Raw genomic sequence first — 21,839 nt, forward strand, 5'->3', positions numbered from 1 at the left:
TACAGTATATACACAAAATTTGATTTACGTGGTAATAAGGAAAAACCCTGATAGTAATGCATTCCTAACACCGCACGTCTTCGCCACTGTTGCAACATCTATCTGATACTCAACCCAACTGAAATGATTAATGTATCCATAATACAATATTCAGTATAAGATAAGCTATTTGTTTTTAAGTCAAATCAAGTAGCTACACTACACATATTGCGTGGTGGGGTAGAGGCACGGCTCTTTCCTCTCCAAGAGAGCCTATCCAGACTAACTCATATTCATTATGTCTTTTTTTACTTATGTTGACATCTTGGGGTTTTTAAAATTCTCTGTATTCCTAGCTTAAAAATACAAACTAAAATCATTGCATTCCACGGTTAACTATTATTCACAGTATTTTTGCTCAATACATGTACAACACATTGGCCATGTCTTGCTTTAAAGCTATAAATGCCCAATTTCTATGATGATGATAAGTGGCTCAGGTGCTGGGCAGCCTATTCATCGCATTGACCAATGAAAACAAGGGAGGCATTTTCAAATCATCCTTGTAGAATTAAAGCTGGAAATGGTCATTTTGCACTTGATACTGTTAAAGCGATCACCTAGTAGGATACACAACACGATAGACAACTATTCAGATAATTACAAAATATATCATAGTGACGACATAGACAATATTGAAGCAAGTAACCATGAAGAGCTTGTGCCATCTGTGCCATCACACTTTCTGCAGTCATTTGGATAATCAATTGTGAAAGCCTGCCATGGTGAGTTTGTATAACATACAACATGGCACTATTTAGCCAAAAATTTATCATAAATGTCATAGTAATGTTTCTTTCACTAAGCAATGTAAAATTCCTGAGAACTACATCCTTGGATATCACAAAAAATCATAGAACACACGCACACCCCTTGGAGCAAGAGTAATGGTGGCTGTATTGGGATTTTTAAGACTATATTCACAATCTCAAATCTTTTATAATTTAATGTATATTGTCTGTTGTTTAAAACATATAATAGAATATTTAACCTCACAGAAACAACAGAACAACTATGAAGAAATTGCTCACATATTCAACCAGAATATATCATTTAAATTTTTCTATCAATTTTAGACCAAGGCGTCGATGAAGATATTTTTATAGAACTGATGGAACACCAGCTGGCCAACCTTCAGCCTAACATGATCTCAAGAACTCAAACTCTCCTTATTAGGAAACAGAAGGAGTTAAAACGAGTAAGTTGAAAAACAATATTTCAAATTGTAAAAGTATGTTGAGTAAATCAATATTCCCCATTGAGTTAGATAACTCCGAATCATTAACGCAAAGTTAGATAACTCCTAAACATCTACCCTACCTACCCACATAACTATATTACTAGTTGTAGCCAGAGCTATTAGTTATGACTTGTATTATTATCATTACCCAGACCTTAACACAGAGTTAGATAGCTCCTAATCATTAACGCAGAGCTAGATAACTCCTAATCATTTACCCTACCTACCCACATAACTATATTACTAGTTGTAGCCAGAGCTCTTAGTTATGAATTGTATTATAATTATCACTCAATCCTTAACACAGAGTAAGGTAACTCCTAATCATTAATCCTGCCTACCCACATCACTATATTGCTAGTTTTAGCACATTTACATGAACTATTAGTTATGAACTGTGTTATTACCTATATGATTTTTACCTTTGTACCAATTATTACCAATTTACCTTTGTGGTTTTATAGGTGACAAGCTTGATGATGAAAAGCAATGTGTTTTGAGGGGCAAGTCGACAGCCACCAGCCTGTTTATGGAGAGACTTTCACAAAGTACCTTGGATGAAACCAGCAGAGGAGCCATTGTATTGACAAATGAACAGGAATGCATCTACCTGGTTTTGCCAACAGGAACAGTGTTCCTGATGGCAACTGAGGTAGATGCATGTCTGGCCTATGTTAAGTGTTGGTTTGTGGTTAACCAGAGGTACCACATCCAAGCCCATTCATCAGTTGGGGTTCTGGTGGAACGTCTGGTACGGCTGCTCTCATCATTGATGACAACAACCTCTGCATTGCAGATGAGACTTCTTCAAATGATGGGGATAGTCAAGTAACAGCTTCTTTAGAACTCCAACTGATGGTATCTCGGCTGGTGTCGCTCGTACTCAATTAAAATATTTTCTCTTTTATAATTATTTGTAAACATTTACATGTAAATACTTCATTGCAAAACAGTTCATTTTTAACCTTTTTATTCATATTATAGCTTTAAAGTTATCATAATATATTTTGCTTATACATATATTTAACCTCAGTATTCCATGAAAATAAAAATAAGAAGTTCATAGTAATCAGTTCACTCAAGTGTGTAATTGTCTTCTCCTGGTATAAAATTACAATGTTATTGTGATTTAAAAATGACAGTACCATGAGTGAACAGGGAGCATCCATAGCAGCACAGCACTGAATCACAGAATGATTTAGTTTTGGTTATTTCCACAAAAAGCATCCCTGTACAACAACTCGACTATCAATCATAATATGATTGGAAAGGCACTAGCAAAGCTGTACAAAAGCTCAACTTTCAATCATTATATGATTGATCAGGCACTAGCATACCTGTACAAAAGCTCAACTTTCAATCATTATATGATTGAACAAGCACTAGCATACCTGTACAAAAGCTCAACCATCAATCATTATATGATTAAAAAGGCACTAGCAAAGCTGTACAAAAGCTCAGCTATCAATCATAATATGATTTAATAGCCACAGTATGCGTTGGCATAGGTAAATCATTATTAAATGCAAATTAAATCAATTTTGAGTACAGTTTTGTCACCCTGAATTTAGATTTATTAATGATTTAAAATTCAATCAAAATTTCTCTCTGTGTAGTTTTAGGATATTGCCGTAACCTTTCAAAGACTTGGTAACATATTTAAATATGTTTAAATATGTTTAAATATGTTTTGTATCATTATTATACCTAAACGACTCTACACAAAAAAAATGGTTAAATTTGTTGATGAGATTTCGGTACAATGGTTTGGTAACGGCCGTTAATGGGTAATTTTTCGGGAGTCGTGTGCACATATGCATTTATCATAAATCTCCCAACCAAATGCTTCGCTCATGTTTGGTTGTAGGATTATTGTACATGTAGTAGTGATTATATTAGTAGTGATATATTGAGATATAGTAGTTACTTGTTGTGATATGTCATACACAATACAAACATAAACATATAGGAATAGTCTTTTCCTTTGATTATTGCTATTTGTTGTATTTAACAACACCTACACCCAGTAAATTACAGCTACCATTGCAGTTATCCTATTGCACTGCAGTGCCATTTGACTGCTAATATTGCATTTCTCAACCATCAGTACCCTTTCTTTTTTTCCAATGTCTCTTTGGTCGTGGGCTGTATGACAGTGGAATTTCTAGTAAATAATACAAACATTATATTTACATGACATAAAGAAAAGGTTAAAGGCCAAACAGTGATCTGACTGTTAATTCATTGGCAAGCTGCCTTAAACAACAACAGGAACCTTTTATTGACATAAAATAACTGGTCGAACCAGTAGATGTTTTTAAGCAGTGACAAAATATACAGTTACCAACAAACTGAGGCCTCAAATAACCTGAAGTTTGGGGATAATGCATAACAGATTATATTTAACAACATGGTCTTCACAAATTGATTCGTAATGATGTGCTGTCTGTATATAAGTTTATTTTTCCATCAATTTACTTTGGTTTGTTCATGTCATTCTTTGTCATTCATGTCATATCTACTCACGCTGATATCAATGTCACTTGCTCTGTTTACTGCTTTCCTAACAAAGAGGATTACATCTGTTTGCTATGCTTTTGAAATTAAAACATTCCACGCTTTGCCCTTTGAACCTTTTGAGGAAGGTTCAAAAGGTTACCATACATAGGGAAGGCAAGGTGGGGCTTATTGGGAAAAAAATCAAACATTGATTCAAATGGACTTTTTCACAGCAATTTATATGTAACTCAAAGAAATTATGAAGTATTACGTTAAGCATCTTTTGTTACAAAAATAATGCCATTGGATGAGTATTTTAGAATTTATCCTCATTTTTCTGATACCATTCTAATGTCCAATTTGCCCCGATACCAAAGTGCATGGGGACAGTAGCGGGGTGCTTTGAGACTATATATTAAACAACTGTAGTAGCACTAAATAATAAAGACAAGTCTATTTTGGATACTTTATTTGAATCATAAACTATTAAAATATTAAAAACTGCAGTAGCGTGAAACAATAAAAAAAGTCTATATCAAAATTTTTATATAAACCTTGAGTTGCATTGGTACAAGCTGTAGGCCTATGCATTTAGAGTTATATGGTTCACATCTAAATGTATTGACTTAAATCAACACCAGATGAAAACTGTTCTGCCAGTCTCTGAGCTCCATCGCACTTAGTAAGCGGGGACAAATCATGATGACTTGGGCATCATCAACATCGCATCTTTCATCACCATGAAGTATCGCGTCTCACTTTGTACTTTTAAGAACTTCACTTTGGAGATATTCTCAGGTAAACTTCTATCTTCTATGATTCCAACGTAGTGAACCAATGTCTTCTTTGAAGTGTACCGTATCAACACAAAATCACAACAAAATCACAACAATGTCTTCTGGGTTTACTGTTTCATTGCACTTCTCAGTCTCAGACTCGCTATCATCATCAACCAAATTGTGCCAATGAAATGTTTGAATCTTAATCCCTTGTCTCAGAAGTTGGAGATCTCAATATTTGTCTTATGTTCATGTTTACTTCTTCGGATCCTTTAGCTAGACTATTAAGCAGAATAATTAATTTGACATGGTTTCTGCGGGTTTTCTTTGCGAGCCGGTGGCTTCCGAAACGGGTGAAGCTGCTCTGGTGTAATTGGTTCATCTTGATTAGCTATTAGGCTAGCCGCTGAAGTGGAAGGCATGTTTGGCTCACTAGCTGACCGTAAAAGCATTGTTTTCACTGGGCTGTTAGATTCAGTTGCTGGAAACTTTCTGTCAGATACATTGGCTGCCAAAAAGTCTGCTTCTGTAAAAACATCAAGGTTATATGGTGAAAATCCAATCGCTTTAAAACCTGCAGTTATATTCGCACATATATTTTAGAGAATGGCCCTGTTCAATTGCATTCTTTGCTTTGGCAACAAAACGCAAAAGTGTCAACTTCTTAAATTTAAAGTCGGTAGCCTCTCCTCGCAATGTAAATTTTCTATCTAACAACCGTTACAGTTGTACAGCAGCTTTTTATGCTCATCTGTATGGCTAATGCTTGTGGTTGGTTTTCAATTACGTACCGTGATTCTCTTGATTTTATGCACTTTTAAAGCAAACAGCAACTACTGACCCCTGTTACTTATTGCTAAGGCTGGCATGGCCTTGAAAAAGTGCATAGTACAGGATTTAACTTTCCTTGCATTCTGGTAATTCTAAACAAACTACGCAAAAAAGCATGAAGACTCATGAGATGCATTGGGACGCTTGGGTTGCCTTGGGACATGTCCCGATGCACCCCAAAAAAGCAATACACCCTACAGGATAAAAATATTTGATGGATTTAATAATTTACAAGTTCGCTTACAGTAAAATCCGTGGATTATTAAAATCCACGAATAATTAGTTTTATTTTTAACACAAGGAAACTTAACTACTTCCTCAAATAACAACCTAGCCGCTAGGCAGTGTAAACATTGCTGAGTTCTAAACTTTTCAACAATCATTGCCGGGGTTTTGAGTTAAGCCCATAGCCAATGCATTACGCTTCTTTACAAAGTCTTTCAAGGTTGTCACAAGTTATTCGGAATTCGGTCCAGCATCAGCATCAAAGAAATCTCTCCTGCTGTTCTTTACGTTGAAAAAGCTCATAACCTACTACAAGTTGTTGGTTCACCAAAGGCCTCCAAATCGATGAACATTCATGAAGACCTCTGGATGCAGCCAAAGATTTATAGCTTAGCATGATCGACATAGATTTCTCAGCTAAATAAAAACCTAAACACATGGTATACGCATGTGAGGGTTTTCCTCTATTGCTAGCTACGTTCACGAATTAATTTATTCGCGAATATGCATGAAAAGACGATTTTCGTGAAATTTAACCCCGCGAATAATTTCATCCTGTAGGGTATATTGCAAAAATATTATGCTTCAGCAATGTAAATATAATGATAATAAAACCATATAAAAAACATGCTGAAAGATGTAGCCTTGAAAGACAGATTAAATTTGGTGTGTTTGATAAATAGTGTCAACTCTATTCCATTGGTTATTCTGAATGTTTACCATGAAATTAACAAGAGAGACCCTCACCGGGCATCAATAGTTACTCATTTGTCTCATGCTTAGAGTGATGTGGCTTATAACTACAACTTTTCTACTATATTAGAGAACATTTATAAATACTTATAGTTGCTGTGGCCACTACTACTGGGTCCACTAGTTCAGCCATGTCTAGTACTGATGCTATTAAAGATTGTGCTGTAAATATTTATCTAGTGACCTTGATATGTGCATTACATTCATGTGTTGACCAACAATTGTCACAGGAGCAACATAACACTCTTAAATGCGTTGGAATGTTTTTGTCTGCAGTGCGTTTCATAACTCTTTCCATTACGTATTAGTCTCCTCAGGATCACATTGTCTATTTATTTTATCTGCCAAATCCTTTCTACTGAGTCTATTCAAGAATGGATCTACTATTATCACTGGGTGCCCTGGCACCTGTGATGGCGAGAGATGAATTGTATAATGTTATACCCTATAAAGCAGAAAATTGTATTTGTCTGCAGCACTTTATTTATTTGTTTGCAGCACGTAATAACATCATGTGTCAAAACAATAACCACAACGAGTTGACTATGTTGTCGAAGTAAAGGGATTCCAAACTACAGCGTCTTACAAGGTGATTACAAGCTCTTAAAAGCTCAAGAACGAACAGTTAATCGCAGCCACACGAGACCGCCGTAGTTTGGATTCTCTTTCCAAAACGGCTCAAATGCGATGTAGTTGTGAGAGATGGTTTCTGTTTACACTTTCTTGCAACCTTATTCGTCGAAATATTTTCACAAATATACTTCAGGCATTCAATAAAGCTATGTGTATTGTTCTTACGTGTCTGTTTTATCGTCATCGTAATGCTGTCACTTTTAGCACTGATATCTTATAACCTACCGTAAAAAATCGTTAAACTTTTTAACCTTAGCTCGAAGGAGTACATATCATTGTCTGATAATCATGATGAGCCTGTTGGTCACCTGTGATAATCGAAAAGTGCTGCAAAAATTATTTGCAAAGTATTGGGTCACATGATCAGATTACGACTTGACGATTGCATAATGCCGAAAGAAAACTGTAAAGTAGCGAGCATCTATATTTAATACGGGGTCTTCAGTAAAACTCGGAGTGTTTGTCTTGAACTAGTACTATGATAAGTTTTATATTGAGCTTTTTATGGGCCTTTCAATTCACGTGGGAACATTAGTGGAAAGACGATAACCAAATTTCATGGTTGCGTCATCGAAATATAGAGATTCAAATCTACGGCGGCTTTTCGTTTTTGAGCTTTTCAGAGCTTGTAATCACATTTCCACATATTTGGCACTTACAACACAACAGAGTAAGACATGGTGAATCTTTTGATACCAAATAACTGTAATGCGAATTTTGTTGCAAGTCAACCTTTAAAGCAGTGGAATTTATTTGTCTGCAGCACTTTCCATAACTGTTTTCAATTACACAGAAGTCTCCTTAGCAACAGACTGTCTATTTAATTCTAACTTCTTCATTTTTATGCAACGCTACATCAATGTCACTAGTCTGATTTACTACCTTCGTACACCCCTCCACTACTTCTGAAAATCCGCTCCTGACATTACACCGCTCCAAGCATCACCCTTTGAACCTTTGAAGAATTTAGAGAAGAGAGGTGACATTTTATGACTTGAAAGTCCATATAATCACTATGTTTTTATAACTCGAACGATAGCATTTGTGGCTTTGCGCAAGTTGAGTTAAGGTAGGGCCACACGAGACAAAATTTTCACGAAATCGGCAAAGTTTGGACGAAACGATTCGTACGAATTGATATTTGGACAAATTCGTCCATCGTTGGTTGCGCACGATGAACGAATCCTTAATTGGATGGAACGTGAGAAATTCCTACGAATCATTGTTTGATTGGTCGGTTGAAAAGGTTAGTTGAATGTTGAAGGTCGTTCTCTTTGGCGCATATCCAGAAAGATTGAAACGGAATCGGCTTCAATTTATCATCGCGTTCTGATTGGTTAGTTGAAAGTTAGTTTCGTACGAATCCGTGGTGGGAAAACTCCGTGTGGCAGGTCAGAAATTTCGTACGAATGGAATTCCCCAGATTAGTTGAAATTACACGATACGTGTGGCCCTACCTTTACTTTGCAATGTGTTTCAATGAACATCAGAATGATGCATGTGCATTTAGCACTAGCGTTTGACCCCATAGGTCAAGTATTAACCTAATTAATGATTCTATAAATAGCTTAGCTTGCGGGTTTAAGCCAGTTCCATGATACAGTTAACTTGCGGATTGGCTCAAATTGAAGAATCATTCCAATCATGGAATCATAGTGACTGCCAGCTAACTGTTTATACTTCCAGATGACCTTTGCCCTATGACATACCCTAATCACAATACACGCATATACCTCCTCTCTTTTCCAACCACATACAATACAATGCTTGAACACCATTACTTAGTTTAGACTAACCAGCTCTGCTCTGTTGTTGGTTTAACCTTTGTTGTTTATCAAAGCTCTCTTGTATCTACAGATAGTTATATTTGGTAAGTTTGTCAAGTCTATACATTCAACTATATATAGTTATGATTTCATTACTATATGGAATAAAGATATTGTTTGTTTTTTTTAACAGAGTGTTAAGCTGATTCATGCACCAGAGAACTGAGGAGCAAGTCTCTCCCTGACCACAGCCTCTACAGAAAAAAGTCTATATGCATTCAGCTCATCCAGCATACTACTAGGCAGACCTACTCAGAGACCTGAAAGAGGGGAGAGAATATTCTAGTAAAGTGAACTGTGAGTTATATATACTTGTTACAAGCTCTGTTAGAACATTTCCTCATGGTACATTCTGGTAACACCAAGTTGTTATGTAGAGTATTTTATGTAGACTCACCAAGTGTCAGCATATTTGAAATGTCAGCCATCTTGTTGCTAATATTTATTGTTACCCTATTTGGACTCAGGTCAATAAACAACTATGGTTTCTACCGCTCAGTTCATGTAGGGTAAAAATAATTGTGTATTATTTTTACTAAATGATAGTCTAACTTCCTGAAGGCTTCGACCGATCACGATTTATTTACAAAAAACTTCTTATTGCTAAGTACATTCGGGAGTTACATTTGCTTGGGCACTAGAAGTCAGGGTTGTGATCAGTATGAAAAACATTCTAACTAAGCAATGATAAGTACTCACTGATGGCCAGATGCTACATGTCATTGCAGTTGCAGTAAATTGTTGCACAGATATGTATGCAGTCACATTAGCCACACAGATTTGACTTAGTACAACCACAACGCAATTGCATGATGTCAATGCTGCACAGATTCATTATGAGTGAGCAAACAGATTGATCGCAATGAGCATGTTGTATTTGGTTGAAATGAGAGACTTATAGTTTTAATATATGATGTCACATGTCCGATTGGAAGTACAGTGGTGTGAAAAATAAACGGACCACCTTATAAAACTTGATCATTGCTAGCGCTCAGCACTCAAGGTGATTAAATCCCTCATTAAGCTCTTATTATTGAGTAGAACCTATACATAGTATACATCAAAAGAAAGCTTAGAATGAGTAGAACTTGATGAAACTAATTCTAGCTTGAAACAACAATGTTAGATAAGTTTTAGAGAGAGTCAGAGTTAGCAATTATTTTTTGGCATTTTCACTCATTTTGAATAACATTAAACCTCTATTTTATTTATGTTGAAACTTAAAGCAGTGATGCTACTCAGATCAAAGACGTTGCGTGACACAATCCTCTTGCCGTTACGTTTTGCACAACAGAATAATTTGTCTTTGAAGTTGCTAACTTGCTATAAAAGTGAACTTCTAGCGTTGGTAGATTCATTCAGTCAAACATCGACATCATGCTTCGTCATCTTACAGAAGCAAAGCGAGCAGTCATCGTACACCTTTACCAGGAAGCGTTTGATGGTGTTACAACCAGTACTTTTAGCAACCTTTACTTCTTTAGCAATCTCCCGCTGTGACTTGCCTTTCTGGTAAAGGTGTACGATGACTGCTCGCTTTGCTTCTGTAAGATGACGAGGCATGATGTCGATGTTTGACTGAATGAATCTACCAACGCTAGAAGTTAACTTTTATAGCAAGTTAGACTCTTCAAAGACAAATTATTCTGTTGTGCAAAACGTAACGGCATGAGGATTGTTTCACACAACATCTTTGATCTGAGTAGCATCACTGCTTTAAGTTTGACCCTAAATAAAATAGAGGTTTAATTTTATTCAAAATGAATGAAAATGCCAAAAATAATTGCTAACTTTGACTCTCTCTAAAACTTATCTAACATTGTTGTTTTAAGCTAGAATTAGTTTCATCAAGTTCTACTCATTCTAAGCTTTCTTTTGATGTATACTATGTATAGGTTCTACTCAATAACAAGAGCTTAATGAGGGATTTAATCACCTTGAGTGCTGAGCGCTAGCAATGATCAAGTTTTATAAGGTGGTCCGTTTATTTTTCACACCACTGTAGCTCTCACATATTCACAGCAACTTATCGGAGCAACCAACACGTCTCAAACAGAGCAGGAGAGTTGTAATAGACTTCTCTAGGAACGCACTCATTCGGTTGAAACCAGACATTAGTGGTTAGATTAGTAGATGTAAATTATCAGAGACAATTAAAGATAAAGCTGTGTACCTTCTGTATTCAGAAGAAGATCATACGAGTTGCTAGGATACCACATCCTACTATTCCTGCATTCTTAGCTAAACTGTACGGTCATGAGAATGAGGAAGTTTGTTCAGAGGATACCTAATTTCTTTAGGTTTTGTCTTTATTGTCATTTTGTAGTACTTGATGGGTGACTTTCCATATTTGGAGTTTTTGACTAGGTCATACTTATCAAGAGCGAGAACCTCTGGTCACTGGAGACATTATCTTCAGGTATGTTGTTTTTAGAACATGACTTATATTAGACCTTGATACAGTGATGGTTCAGAAAACTAAATATATTTATTGAGTGTGTGAACCTTACTGGTAAGAAGTTTAAATATGATCAAGCTAATTCATACAGGATAGAAAGTTGTGACTAACTAACTCAGGATATAGCAATAGTTTAATCAATAGTGATTTTATAGTACAGTTTAGACTCTGATGATAGAGTTGAGATGATTTAGAATTGTCTAAACTTTCAGTGGAAATATTTGAAACTACATCTTATTATAAAAGTTTACTAATGTACCTTATATTTACAATGCTCTTTCTAAAAATACCTATTTGTAGGCTCACGGGCTAGCAAACTATTGTTTCTCCAATGATTCAACAGACGATAGACAGAGACTTGTCTATGAAATAGAAAAACGCTGGTACTATAATAAACACCCCCTCGATTATCAAGAGTTTCAAACGCTTATCAGCGAACACAAACTATTGCTTCAAGATTACAGAAGAGCGACTAAAACTGACTTTGAGACTTTGGATAGTTTCGTGGAAAAGTTTGATATTGATGACTCATTCTCTGATACTAATTTGACTCATGCCAAACGATTTTCTGACAAGTTGTTTCGTATAAGTGAATCATGCAGTAAAAACTTTATAGAGTTTTCACAGGAGATTATCGAATGTAGTTACCAACTTGTCAAAAACCGAGGCTATCAGGCTCCTTGCAAATTTTCAGCTATTGCTTTAGGGTCAGTTGCCAAAGGAGAGGCAACTCCATATTCTGATTTAGAATATGCATTCATCGTTGAAGAAAATGATGGGTACTTTGAGAAGCTTGCAATGGACACATACTTCAGAATAGGAAACTTGGGTGAGTCTCCTTTGAAGAGTTTTGACATTGAAGAACTTGCGTTACCGCATAACCTTCATCTACATGAAAATATTTCCATGAAATCAGGTTATCACATTGATGGAATAACAAAAAAGTCTGGAAACATACCAACAGGAAACGGCAGAGATGCTGGTCAACAACTAACATTTACACTAAATGAGCTGATGGAACTTTATGTGAAATCTGCTGAGGCTCCTTTTGATGGATTTGCTGGTGACAAATCCGATATGCTCTCATCTTCAGTGCTTCTCTTCACAAATGAGTCAAATGCAGATAAATATTCTCTGCTTTCAGCATTTTCTCAAGCAAGGCATGACTATGAGTGTACTGAAGCCAGTCGAAATGAAACCGTAATTGCCAAGCGCTTCAAGACTTTTGCTCAAGACATGAGAAAATACAATTTCTTACCCGAGTTTGTACGGTATCAGCCACCAGAGAATCGTGATATCAAAGTCAAAGCGGACATTTTCCGATATCCTACTCTACTCGCAAATAACCTTAAGATGTGTTTGGGATTGAAAACCAGTAGTTCTTGGGAACACTATGACTGTCTACACCAGCAAGGTGTGCTCTCAGATAATAACCATATGTACCTAAACATCATACTGGCTCTATCTATCTATATACGGACTGCTTCATGTTTTAAAGAGGGTTGTCAAACAGAATCAATCCGAGTTAATCCAAAAATTATTTCAGATGCGGCTACAAGATACTACGTTCCAGTCAATTTTTTTGTGTTCCTTGGATGCCTTCTTATCCCAGTCAAACAGTCAATTGAATCCACACTAGGGCGAATTGAAATGTGTAGTACTAGTTCAGTTTATCACAACGACTTAGCTGAACAAATTATAAAAGCGGTTTTTGTCTCTCGAGAAACGTTGTTGCCCAAGATTCAAGTTCTCTACTTTACCGGACAGTACCAAAAGGCTAAAGATGACCTAAGTAAGGTCATTGGTAAGCCAATTGAAAGCGCAAGCTATTCCGAGTTCAGCAAATGCATAGAGAGCTTGATTATGGAACGTAGTACCTCTGCGACAACGCTAGCTCCAACTTCTACAGCGCTCGCTAAAGATCGCCCAACGCACCGCAAATATTCCGAACTTTGCGCCTACATTCTCTACTACACAAATAACTATGATCGTGCTGTAGATTTCTTCAACCAGTTCCTCGTTTTCTCCCCTGAGCAGCAAGGATTATGGAAGCTCCTTATTGCACATTGTCATCAAGAGATGGGAGACATGATAACTGCAAAGAGTTTCGTGAATGAGGTGAGTATTTTATAAGATTGTAGACTTTGTCACTGTCATACCATTCTTAAACTCTTTCGTCACTAATAATTCAAACTGATTCAGTCAAACCTCAACTTATGATCATCTTGTGATACAACATTTTTTGACATACGTCATAAAATCTGAGTAGTTTGCGTCTCAATATATAAAATAAGTTCTAGCCTTTTGCAATTTAAATTTGTCAAAACAATATTATTTCTAAATTAGTACTCATGAATGAAATTGTCCTTAACATAATGTAGTTTGGTTCTTAATATTGTTTTTATATTATCAAGCAATAGGCTATTTCTTTGTTTAGTTTCAAAATCATACATATACATGTATATGAAAAAATTATTATATATATATATAATAATGTTTTTTATATATATGTATGATTTTGAAACTAAACAAAGAAATACTGCTTATAGAAGATATATAAAAAAAATGTATATATATATATATACATGTATATATACAGTGCTGTCAGAAATTATGAGACCACCCAATAATTCTCGCCTTTGTTCAACTTTGCACCTCTGCTGGCACCATATTAATTCATTCATTTGCCACATATTGTACATCATTAGATACAGAAATTTCTCCTTGTTCTAGTAAAGTAAATCAGGAGTCTTTCATTCTTCTTTTACAGCATTGGTGATAAAATTAGTGTCATCAAGTTATCTCTTCAGTGTCCGACCACATAGCTTGTTAGTGGTAAAACGTGATGTCATCACTATGTGTTGTGCATTCTGTAATCTCACAAAGTCAAATAGTTTGGCATAAAAAAATAAAAAATGCATAAAATATTAAAATGAATAAAAAAACGAAAATATCTTTTCGTTTTTTTATTCTATCAGTTGCATATGCCTTTCGATTAAGATAAAAATAAGTATGGATTGTTATGTGATGGAAATTTGCTTCATATTAATCAGTAGAAAATTCCGCATCTAATGGTATATGTTTTATGATAGTTTTTTGTAAAACTAAGTCAGTAAATCATTGTTACCACCTTGTCTCTTAAAATGTGATGTGGTCTCATAATTTCTGACGGCACTGTATATACAGTCAAATATGAATAACTCGAACTTCACGGGACCGAGCGAAAGTGTTTGAGTTATCAGAGCATTCAAGTTATCAGAGCACTGTCACAAGTCCATGTATTTACTTATTTATTAGTAGATACATGTACATATACAAAATATAATATAAATCAAAAGCATAAATGGCTTGTTTCAAATTAAATGCTTCTAATGTAAAGTTTAAAACTTTTTTATCAAAAAGTATAGAGATTTTTCTATCACTTGAGATTGGTTCGTTGTTTGAGGTAATGTTATTGCCAGGATGTTTTTTAGATTGACACTGGCAAAACTTGATCATTGTTGAAATGCTCAAAAGAAAAAACATCTTTTTTTTTTAGCGTTTTACCCAAGATCAATTTTGCCGATTTTTCTTGAAGTTTATGCAAAGGTTACCTCACATTTCCTTGCTTCCGAAGGGTGATCGCTAAGCGGATGTTTGGTATGAATCAAATTTCACCAAACCTTTAGAAAAGTCGTTGACAAAAATATTTTGCCGATGGTGGTAATAACGACGCCAATGAATTACGAAAAGTTGAGGTTTACCGCTATGGCCTGAAATAAAGTGATTTTCTAAATCGATAGCAACAGTTTCAGTAGCCTTTGGGCAAAAAACTGTTCGAGTTAGCAGAGTTGAGGTCGAGTTATCTAAAGCAATTTATCATTGCGTGGGAACAGACCAAAGAAGCCGTTTGAGTTAATCATGTGTTTGAGCTGTTGGAGGGTGAGTTATCCATGTTTGACTGTATATATATATATATATATATATATATATATATAGGCTATATATATATATATATATCGTCATGGACCCCAAGACATCAAGAATATATATATATGGTGGTATTATTGATGAAAAGACAAAAGGCAATGCTTTTAGAATTATAATATTTAGGCCTAGTATAAAAAGAGTGAAGATAATAATAATAAATATAACATGAGTGAAATTTTTAACTAAATCTCTAAAACTGTCTGGTATTTTACGTGAGAAAGAAAGTGAAAGGGATGTAAAAGGAAAGTGTGAAATGAGAGTAAACAGAAATGATAATTTAAAACTAAAATTGTATATGTATTTAGCTTTAAACATAACTTTATATAATAAATGGTAATATTATATGTAACTACCTTTATTTTTGTGTGAGATAAAACAGTTATACGAAACAAGATATTTTATAAGAATGCTTGCTACAACATTTAACATATAAAACAACATACAACAATTTAACATATATACAACATTTGACATGTGAAACAAAATTCAGTTTATTGAAGAATAGTCCTCTTTCTTTTACTATAAGTTTACAAGGTGCTGAGCATCTGACCGTCAAAGGTAAGATTACTCCTAATCGCTCATGAGAAAAAGCCATTTTCCTTCTTCGTAATTGTAATATAATGCAGGCAGACTACGAAATGATTGAGCAGGCTACACAAGTTTGAGCATGCTAGATATTACTTGGCAGCCTACAAGTGTTTGGGCGGGCTGCCAAATGTTTACACAGGTTAAATAATTTTATAACAGGCAGGCTACAAAATCCTTGACAGGCAGGCTACAGAATGTTTGAGCAGGCTATAAAATGCTTGGGCAGGCTAATAATGGTATGGGAAGGCAGGTTTCCTACACATAGCTCAGCATATGAACTGTGAATTTCCATGAGATATTTTATAATAGCAGAACAATAAATTGCTGTGTAACTTTGGAGCAAATAGAAACTGTCAAAAATAACTTTGTAGCATTTAATCAATAATATTAGCCAAACTTTTCATGATTTTGAAAATATAGCTTTTTCCTACAAGAGAAATAATAATGGTATTGTAAACACTCCTTAAGGCAAGCTCGTGTACTATAATATTTTTTCATGAAACGGCTAACCTATTGTATAAATGCCTTTTCTTAGCTGCTTCAGTACGGGTCTGACAGCTGAAAGCTAGTTGATAATATACTGGTTTATGTTTGAGCGCAAGACAATGCTGCATATAATCATAGAGTTATGATCCATTACACAGATCTTGAATAAATTGTAGGCAAAGGTGAACTTAAAAAGTCTGAGCAACCCCTCTGACCAGAGTTCAACTGACTTATTGAGTTTAGCCTTTGGACCCAACTGCAACCATGAGGATGCGTCTACAACCTACATCAACATTGGTTGGCTTTTTCAATGCTTGTGCGACTACAAAGAGGCTCTGGATAATTATCTAATGGCTCTAAAATTAGATGTAGATTGTCATGGACAGATTTGTGATTCTAGCATAGCCCGTGATTATTACTACATTGGTATTGCATATCGAAGGCTTGGGCAGTATGAAAAGTCTCTAGAATATCATACAAAGTCATTAGCTATGCAGCAAGCTATATATGGTGCAAACTCTAACCATAGTGACATTGCTAACTCCTACAATAACATTGGCTCAGTATACAGTGATTTGGGTGAGTATGAAAAGTCTTTAGAATATCATACAAAGTCATTATCTATGCAGCAAGCTATATATGGTGCAAACACCGACCATAGTGACATTGCTAGCTCCTACATTAACATCGGCTTAGTATACAGGATTTTGGGTGAGTATGAAAAGTCTCTAGAATATCATACAAAGTCATTAGCTATGCAGCAAGCTATATATGGTGCAAACTCTAACCATAGTGGCAATGCTAGCTCCTACAATAACATTGGCTCAGTATACAGTGATTTGGGTGAGTATGAAAAGTCTCTAGAATATTATACAAAGTCATTAGCTATGCAGCAAGCTATATATGGTGCAAACACCAACCATAGTAACATTGCTAGCTCCTACAATAACATCGGCTTATTATACAGGATTTTGGGTGAGTATGAAAAGTCTCTAGAATATCATACAAAGTCATTAGCTATGGAGCAAGCTATATATGGTGCAAACACCAACCATAGTAACATTGCTATCTCCTACATTAACATTGGCTCAGTATACGGTGATTTGGGTGAGTATGAAAAGTCTCTAGAATATCATACAAAGTCATTAGCTATGCAGCAAGCTATATATGGTGCAAACACCGACCATAGTGACATTGCTAGCTCCTACAATAACATCGGCTTATTATACAGGATTTTGGGTGAGTATGAAAAGTCTCTAGAATATCATACAAAGTCATTAGCTATGAAGCAAGCTATATATGGTGCAAACTCTAACCATAGTGGCATTGCTGGCTCCTACAATAACATTGGCTCAGTATACAGTGATTTGGGTGAGTATAAAAAATCTCTAGAATATTATACAAAGTCATTAGCTATGGAGCAAGCTATATATGGCGAAAACACCAACCATAGTAACATTGCTAGCTCCTACAATAACATCGGCTTATTATACAGGATTTTGGGTGAGTATGAAAAGTCTCTAGAATATCATACAAAGTCATTAGCTATGAAGCAAGCTATATATGGTGCAAACTCTAACCATAGTGGCATTGCTAGCTCCTACAATAACATTGGCTCAGTATACAGTGATTTGGGTGAGTATAAAAAGTCTCTAGAATATTATACAAAGTCATTAGCTATGGGGCAAGCTATATATGGCGAAAACACCAACCATAGTGGCATTGCTAACTCCTACAATAACATCGGCTTAGTATACGATGATTTGGGTGAGTATGAAAAGTCTCTAGAATATTATACAAAGTCATTAGCTATGCAGCAAGCTATATATGGTGCAAACACTAACCATAGTGACATTGCAGGCTCCTACAATAACATCGGCTTAGTTTACAGTAATTTGGGTGAGTATGAAAAGTCTCTAGAACATCATGAAAAAGCATTAATTATGTACCAAGCAGTATATGGTACATATGCTGGCCATACAGACATTGCTAAAAACTACCATGGCTATGCTGAAGCGTACGCAGGTATTGGAGAATACTCAAAAGCCTTAGATTATTGCAGCAAAGCATTAGCTATGTTTCAACAAGTATTTGGTGCAGACACTAACCATAGTGATATAGCTGGGTGCCTCAGTACCATTGGAGAAGTGTGCAGTAAGGTAGGGGAGTATGAAAAGGCTTTGCAACACCACACCATGTCATTAGCTATGTACCAAGAAGTTTATGGTTCAGATGCCAGCAATGTAAGAATTGCTGTGTGCTACAAAAGGTTTGGAGATGTCTACAAAAGACTCGGTGAGTATTCCAAGGCTTTGGATTATTTTAATAAGTCACAGACAATGTATAAAGTTACATTGGGGTAGACACTACTCATCCTAAAGTTCTCAAGCTAAACTCTGCCATAGCCAATGTAGAGGTAACACAGGAATGAGAGTCTATGATAGGCTGGTTATTTGCTATTATAGAGCCACATAGAATACATTCACTTTGATGTTTACATTGTGATGAAAGTTTTATAAGAGTCTGTGTAGAGATATCAACTATCCAATCACTCCCACAAATACACACGACTCATCTACTACCTGTTACTAACAACTCTATTAGTTTATGAACAGAGAAATGAAACTGTACTCTCTTATTTTACCCTTTATTAACCACTCTTATTCTTTTTATACCTTTATTATTTATATTGTTATACTGCTATATTTTTATCATTGTGTTATGTGACATGGTTTATTATTTTGTAGCTGCTATAATAATAAATATTGGATAAATATTATTTAGCAAAATATTCACAGACTGATGGACTATTAGTTTGATACAAGTCTTGGTGTAGCGGTTTCCTGCTAGGTTCAGTAGAATGCGAGTAGGATGGTTTTGATGCACTGATTTGTAGGTAATTAAGTTTATTAATCATCAAACCAAACCGTAAAATCTACAAAGTATCAAAAGCAACAATAGCTTAAAATTAAAAAGAAATACACTAATTCACAAATACACATAATAATAATAATACACCAATTCCCAGAATGCATAAGAAATTATTGTAATAACGATGTATTAAAAAGGCAAGGAAATAATATTAATAAAAGCATACATTTTGCCATCTGCAAACTCGCAGTACTGTTACTCATAGAAAAATGTGATAAAATGATTACAATTCAGAGATAACTAACGTTGCTCGCTGTAAATTCAGCTGTAAACTGATGGCTATTGCTAGGTAGTGGATTGCTAAACACTAAGAAAACACTGCTAAATAACACAGGACTGGTCACCCAACTTGAACAGATCTCCCCATCCAATCACAAACCAGGCAATGCTGCTCAAGCAGAGACACTTCCATTGCCTAAACTTGCCCAAACCAAAACTTGCCTAAGCTAAACCGGTTTGCGCCGTTGGCAACAAGCCAATTTATTAGTGGAGTAAGAATTGGGTTCACTGAGTACACAAATGAAAACCATTGGGCAATAAAGTCGTTGTTGAAAGTGCAGAAGTGCATGCGATACATGCATGTAACCTTTTACACTTGGTATCAATACTTTCAAATGCTTGTCAACAGTGAAAACAGCAAAGTAGAAAAATGCTGCCAGTTCTAGACATAAAGTTACTTATAGGCAAAATATATTAACTTTTCAAAAGATTATCTGAAATGTTTCATGAAGAGCTGCAATTTGTATCAGAAACTGCATGTTCGATGCAATTTGTCCCATAGGACCTTGATGACATTGAATTGAGATCATCATAACTAACTATTTTAGCTAATCACAGGACGAGTTCATTAGTTTTACTTCTGCTGATGTCAAGCATGAAGTTCATTTCAGAACAACTCATTGAATATGTGTCACCAATGGGCTGGCCACACAAACAAGTCATTTCATCAATGTAGGTAGCCAAGACTTACTTCTATGTTATTGTATAATTCCTTTTAGCTGAGTTAATTTTTCTGTTGCCTTTACAAACACTAACAACTTGTAATATCTCTTCAACTTTATATTCAGTTTTGTATATAGGGAGGCCATATTGAATATATGCTGCTCTATCAAAAATTGCCAATCGAACTGGCTAGGTAGGTAATAGTTACATATGCACCATTATATTAGTGAGAAGATAAATTCATTGACCACTATATGACGGGTAGACAACTCTGCATTAATCCTATAATCACTTTAGCAACTCACAATACTAGAGACATTTTTCCTCACATAAATTTCCCCCATTGCTATATTGGAGTTGTCTTCTTCAAAAGGGTATATTCCGTTAGCAATGAATTGAAGAATATGATATAACAGCTTGTAACCATCAGTCTAGTATTCAGGTGCTCTTAATGCTGCAACAGACCATATAGCTTTTGGTTGTGGAAAATACGCACAAATAATATTGAACGTTAGATTTTGCATTGTTAGAATATTCAGCAAAATATTTGTAAAATGCCCTGGCCTAGCTGCATATATCAACTGAAAGAAAAATCAACAACTTAGACATCAAAGAAAACACATCAGGCTCACAAGTTCTTCTAGTATACATAGCGTAAATTGGTGGCTGCACTGGGTAACCAACTAAGAAATAACCACTATGTGATATCTGGTACTATCGGTCAGCCATCCAATGTTGTTAGCACTTGCTAATTCAGCCTGTTATGTGATTATTGTCTCTTGATGTACCACATACCAATTGAAAGAAAAGTTGAAAAATTAATTTTTGGCCGAAATGCACCAGTTCACTATTTCTCTCAGTACTAGTTTACCTTGTTTATATGTGGTTAATGTTATCAGATTTCAGAATTTGTTTATATTTGGGCTGGGTGTAAAGTTTTAGCTGATTCATCTTTCTTCTTAAAGCAAGTGTTTGATTAAAGTATCGCCTTTGCAGAGGTTTCAACTTTTTACTCAAACGTCTTGAGATGAAAAGTGTCGTATATTCAGGTTCAGCTGGTGCTATTTCAATCAGCGAGTCTTGTCTATCACAATGTGAAGTGCTTCCTGTTACTTCTAGCCAGTCTTCACCAGAGGCATCCGACTTATTGCCATCATCAATTATAGGAAAATGTTTATCTGTAGCCACTAATGCATTTGGGACTCTACCTTGCGGTGGGATACTGCACAGAGAATAGTCCATGTGTAGCGCAGGTAATGGATTCATTATTGTTGGGGCACCATCAATGAAATGTTTACTGCAGATAACAGAATATTTTGAAGGAAACCAGACTTTTTTAGAAGATGTCTTTCGATTGACTAAGGATTTCCATTGTGCTCGTCTTTTACAGTCGACAGGAAATTTAAAATGAGTAGATGGTAAAGGGCACCCACATGAACTTGTAAAAAAGAAAAAGAAAAATATATGATATATATAAAGTACAGAGTAAGCAAAATATGCTCAATATGCAATAAGTACTGACTTATACCGCATATGTGAACCTAATATCAGAGAAGAATTTTAACTTACTGCACAACAAGCATCCCAAAACAGTTAAAACTTATCAGTTTAATTTTAAATGTTTTTTCAAATAGTTATAT

The 21,839-nt window shown here is 35.4% G+C and overlaps 1 protein-coding gene across 1 annotated transcript; it reads left to right on the forward strand.

Annotated features, from left to right (window-relative positions):
* The first annotated feature begins 17,675 nt into the window (after positions 1 to 17,675).
* On the forward strand, positions 17,676 to 19,079 carry LOC137387839 (uncharacterized). The gene has a single exon (XM_068074353.1). The coding sequence runs from the start codon at positions 17,742 to 17,744 to the stop codon at positions 18,687 to 18,689; it is 948 nt and encodes a 315-aa protein (XP_067930454.1). The 5' UTR covers positions 17,676 to 17,741; the 3' UTR covers positions 18,690 to 19,079.
* Positions 19,080 to 21,839: the final 2,760 nt, after the last annotated feature.

The sequence above is a fragment of the Watersipora subatra genome, chromosome 2 (genome assembly GCF_963576615.1).
Source record: "Watersipora subatra chromosome 2, tzWatSuba1.1, whole genome shotgun sequence".
Taxonomy (NCBI): domain Eukaryota; kingdom Metazoa; phylum Bryozoa; class Gymnolaemata; order Cheilostomatida; family Watersiporidae; genus Watersipora; species Watersipora subatra.

Coding starts and splice junctions, on each gene's coding strand:
- LOC137387839 (XM_068074353.1), top strand. CDS start 17,742: ATGGAGCAAGCTATATATGGCGAAAACACCAACCATAGTAACATTGCT.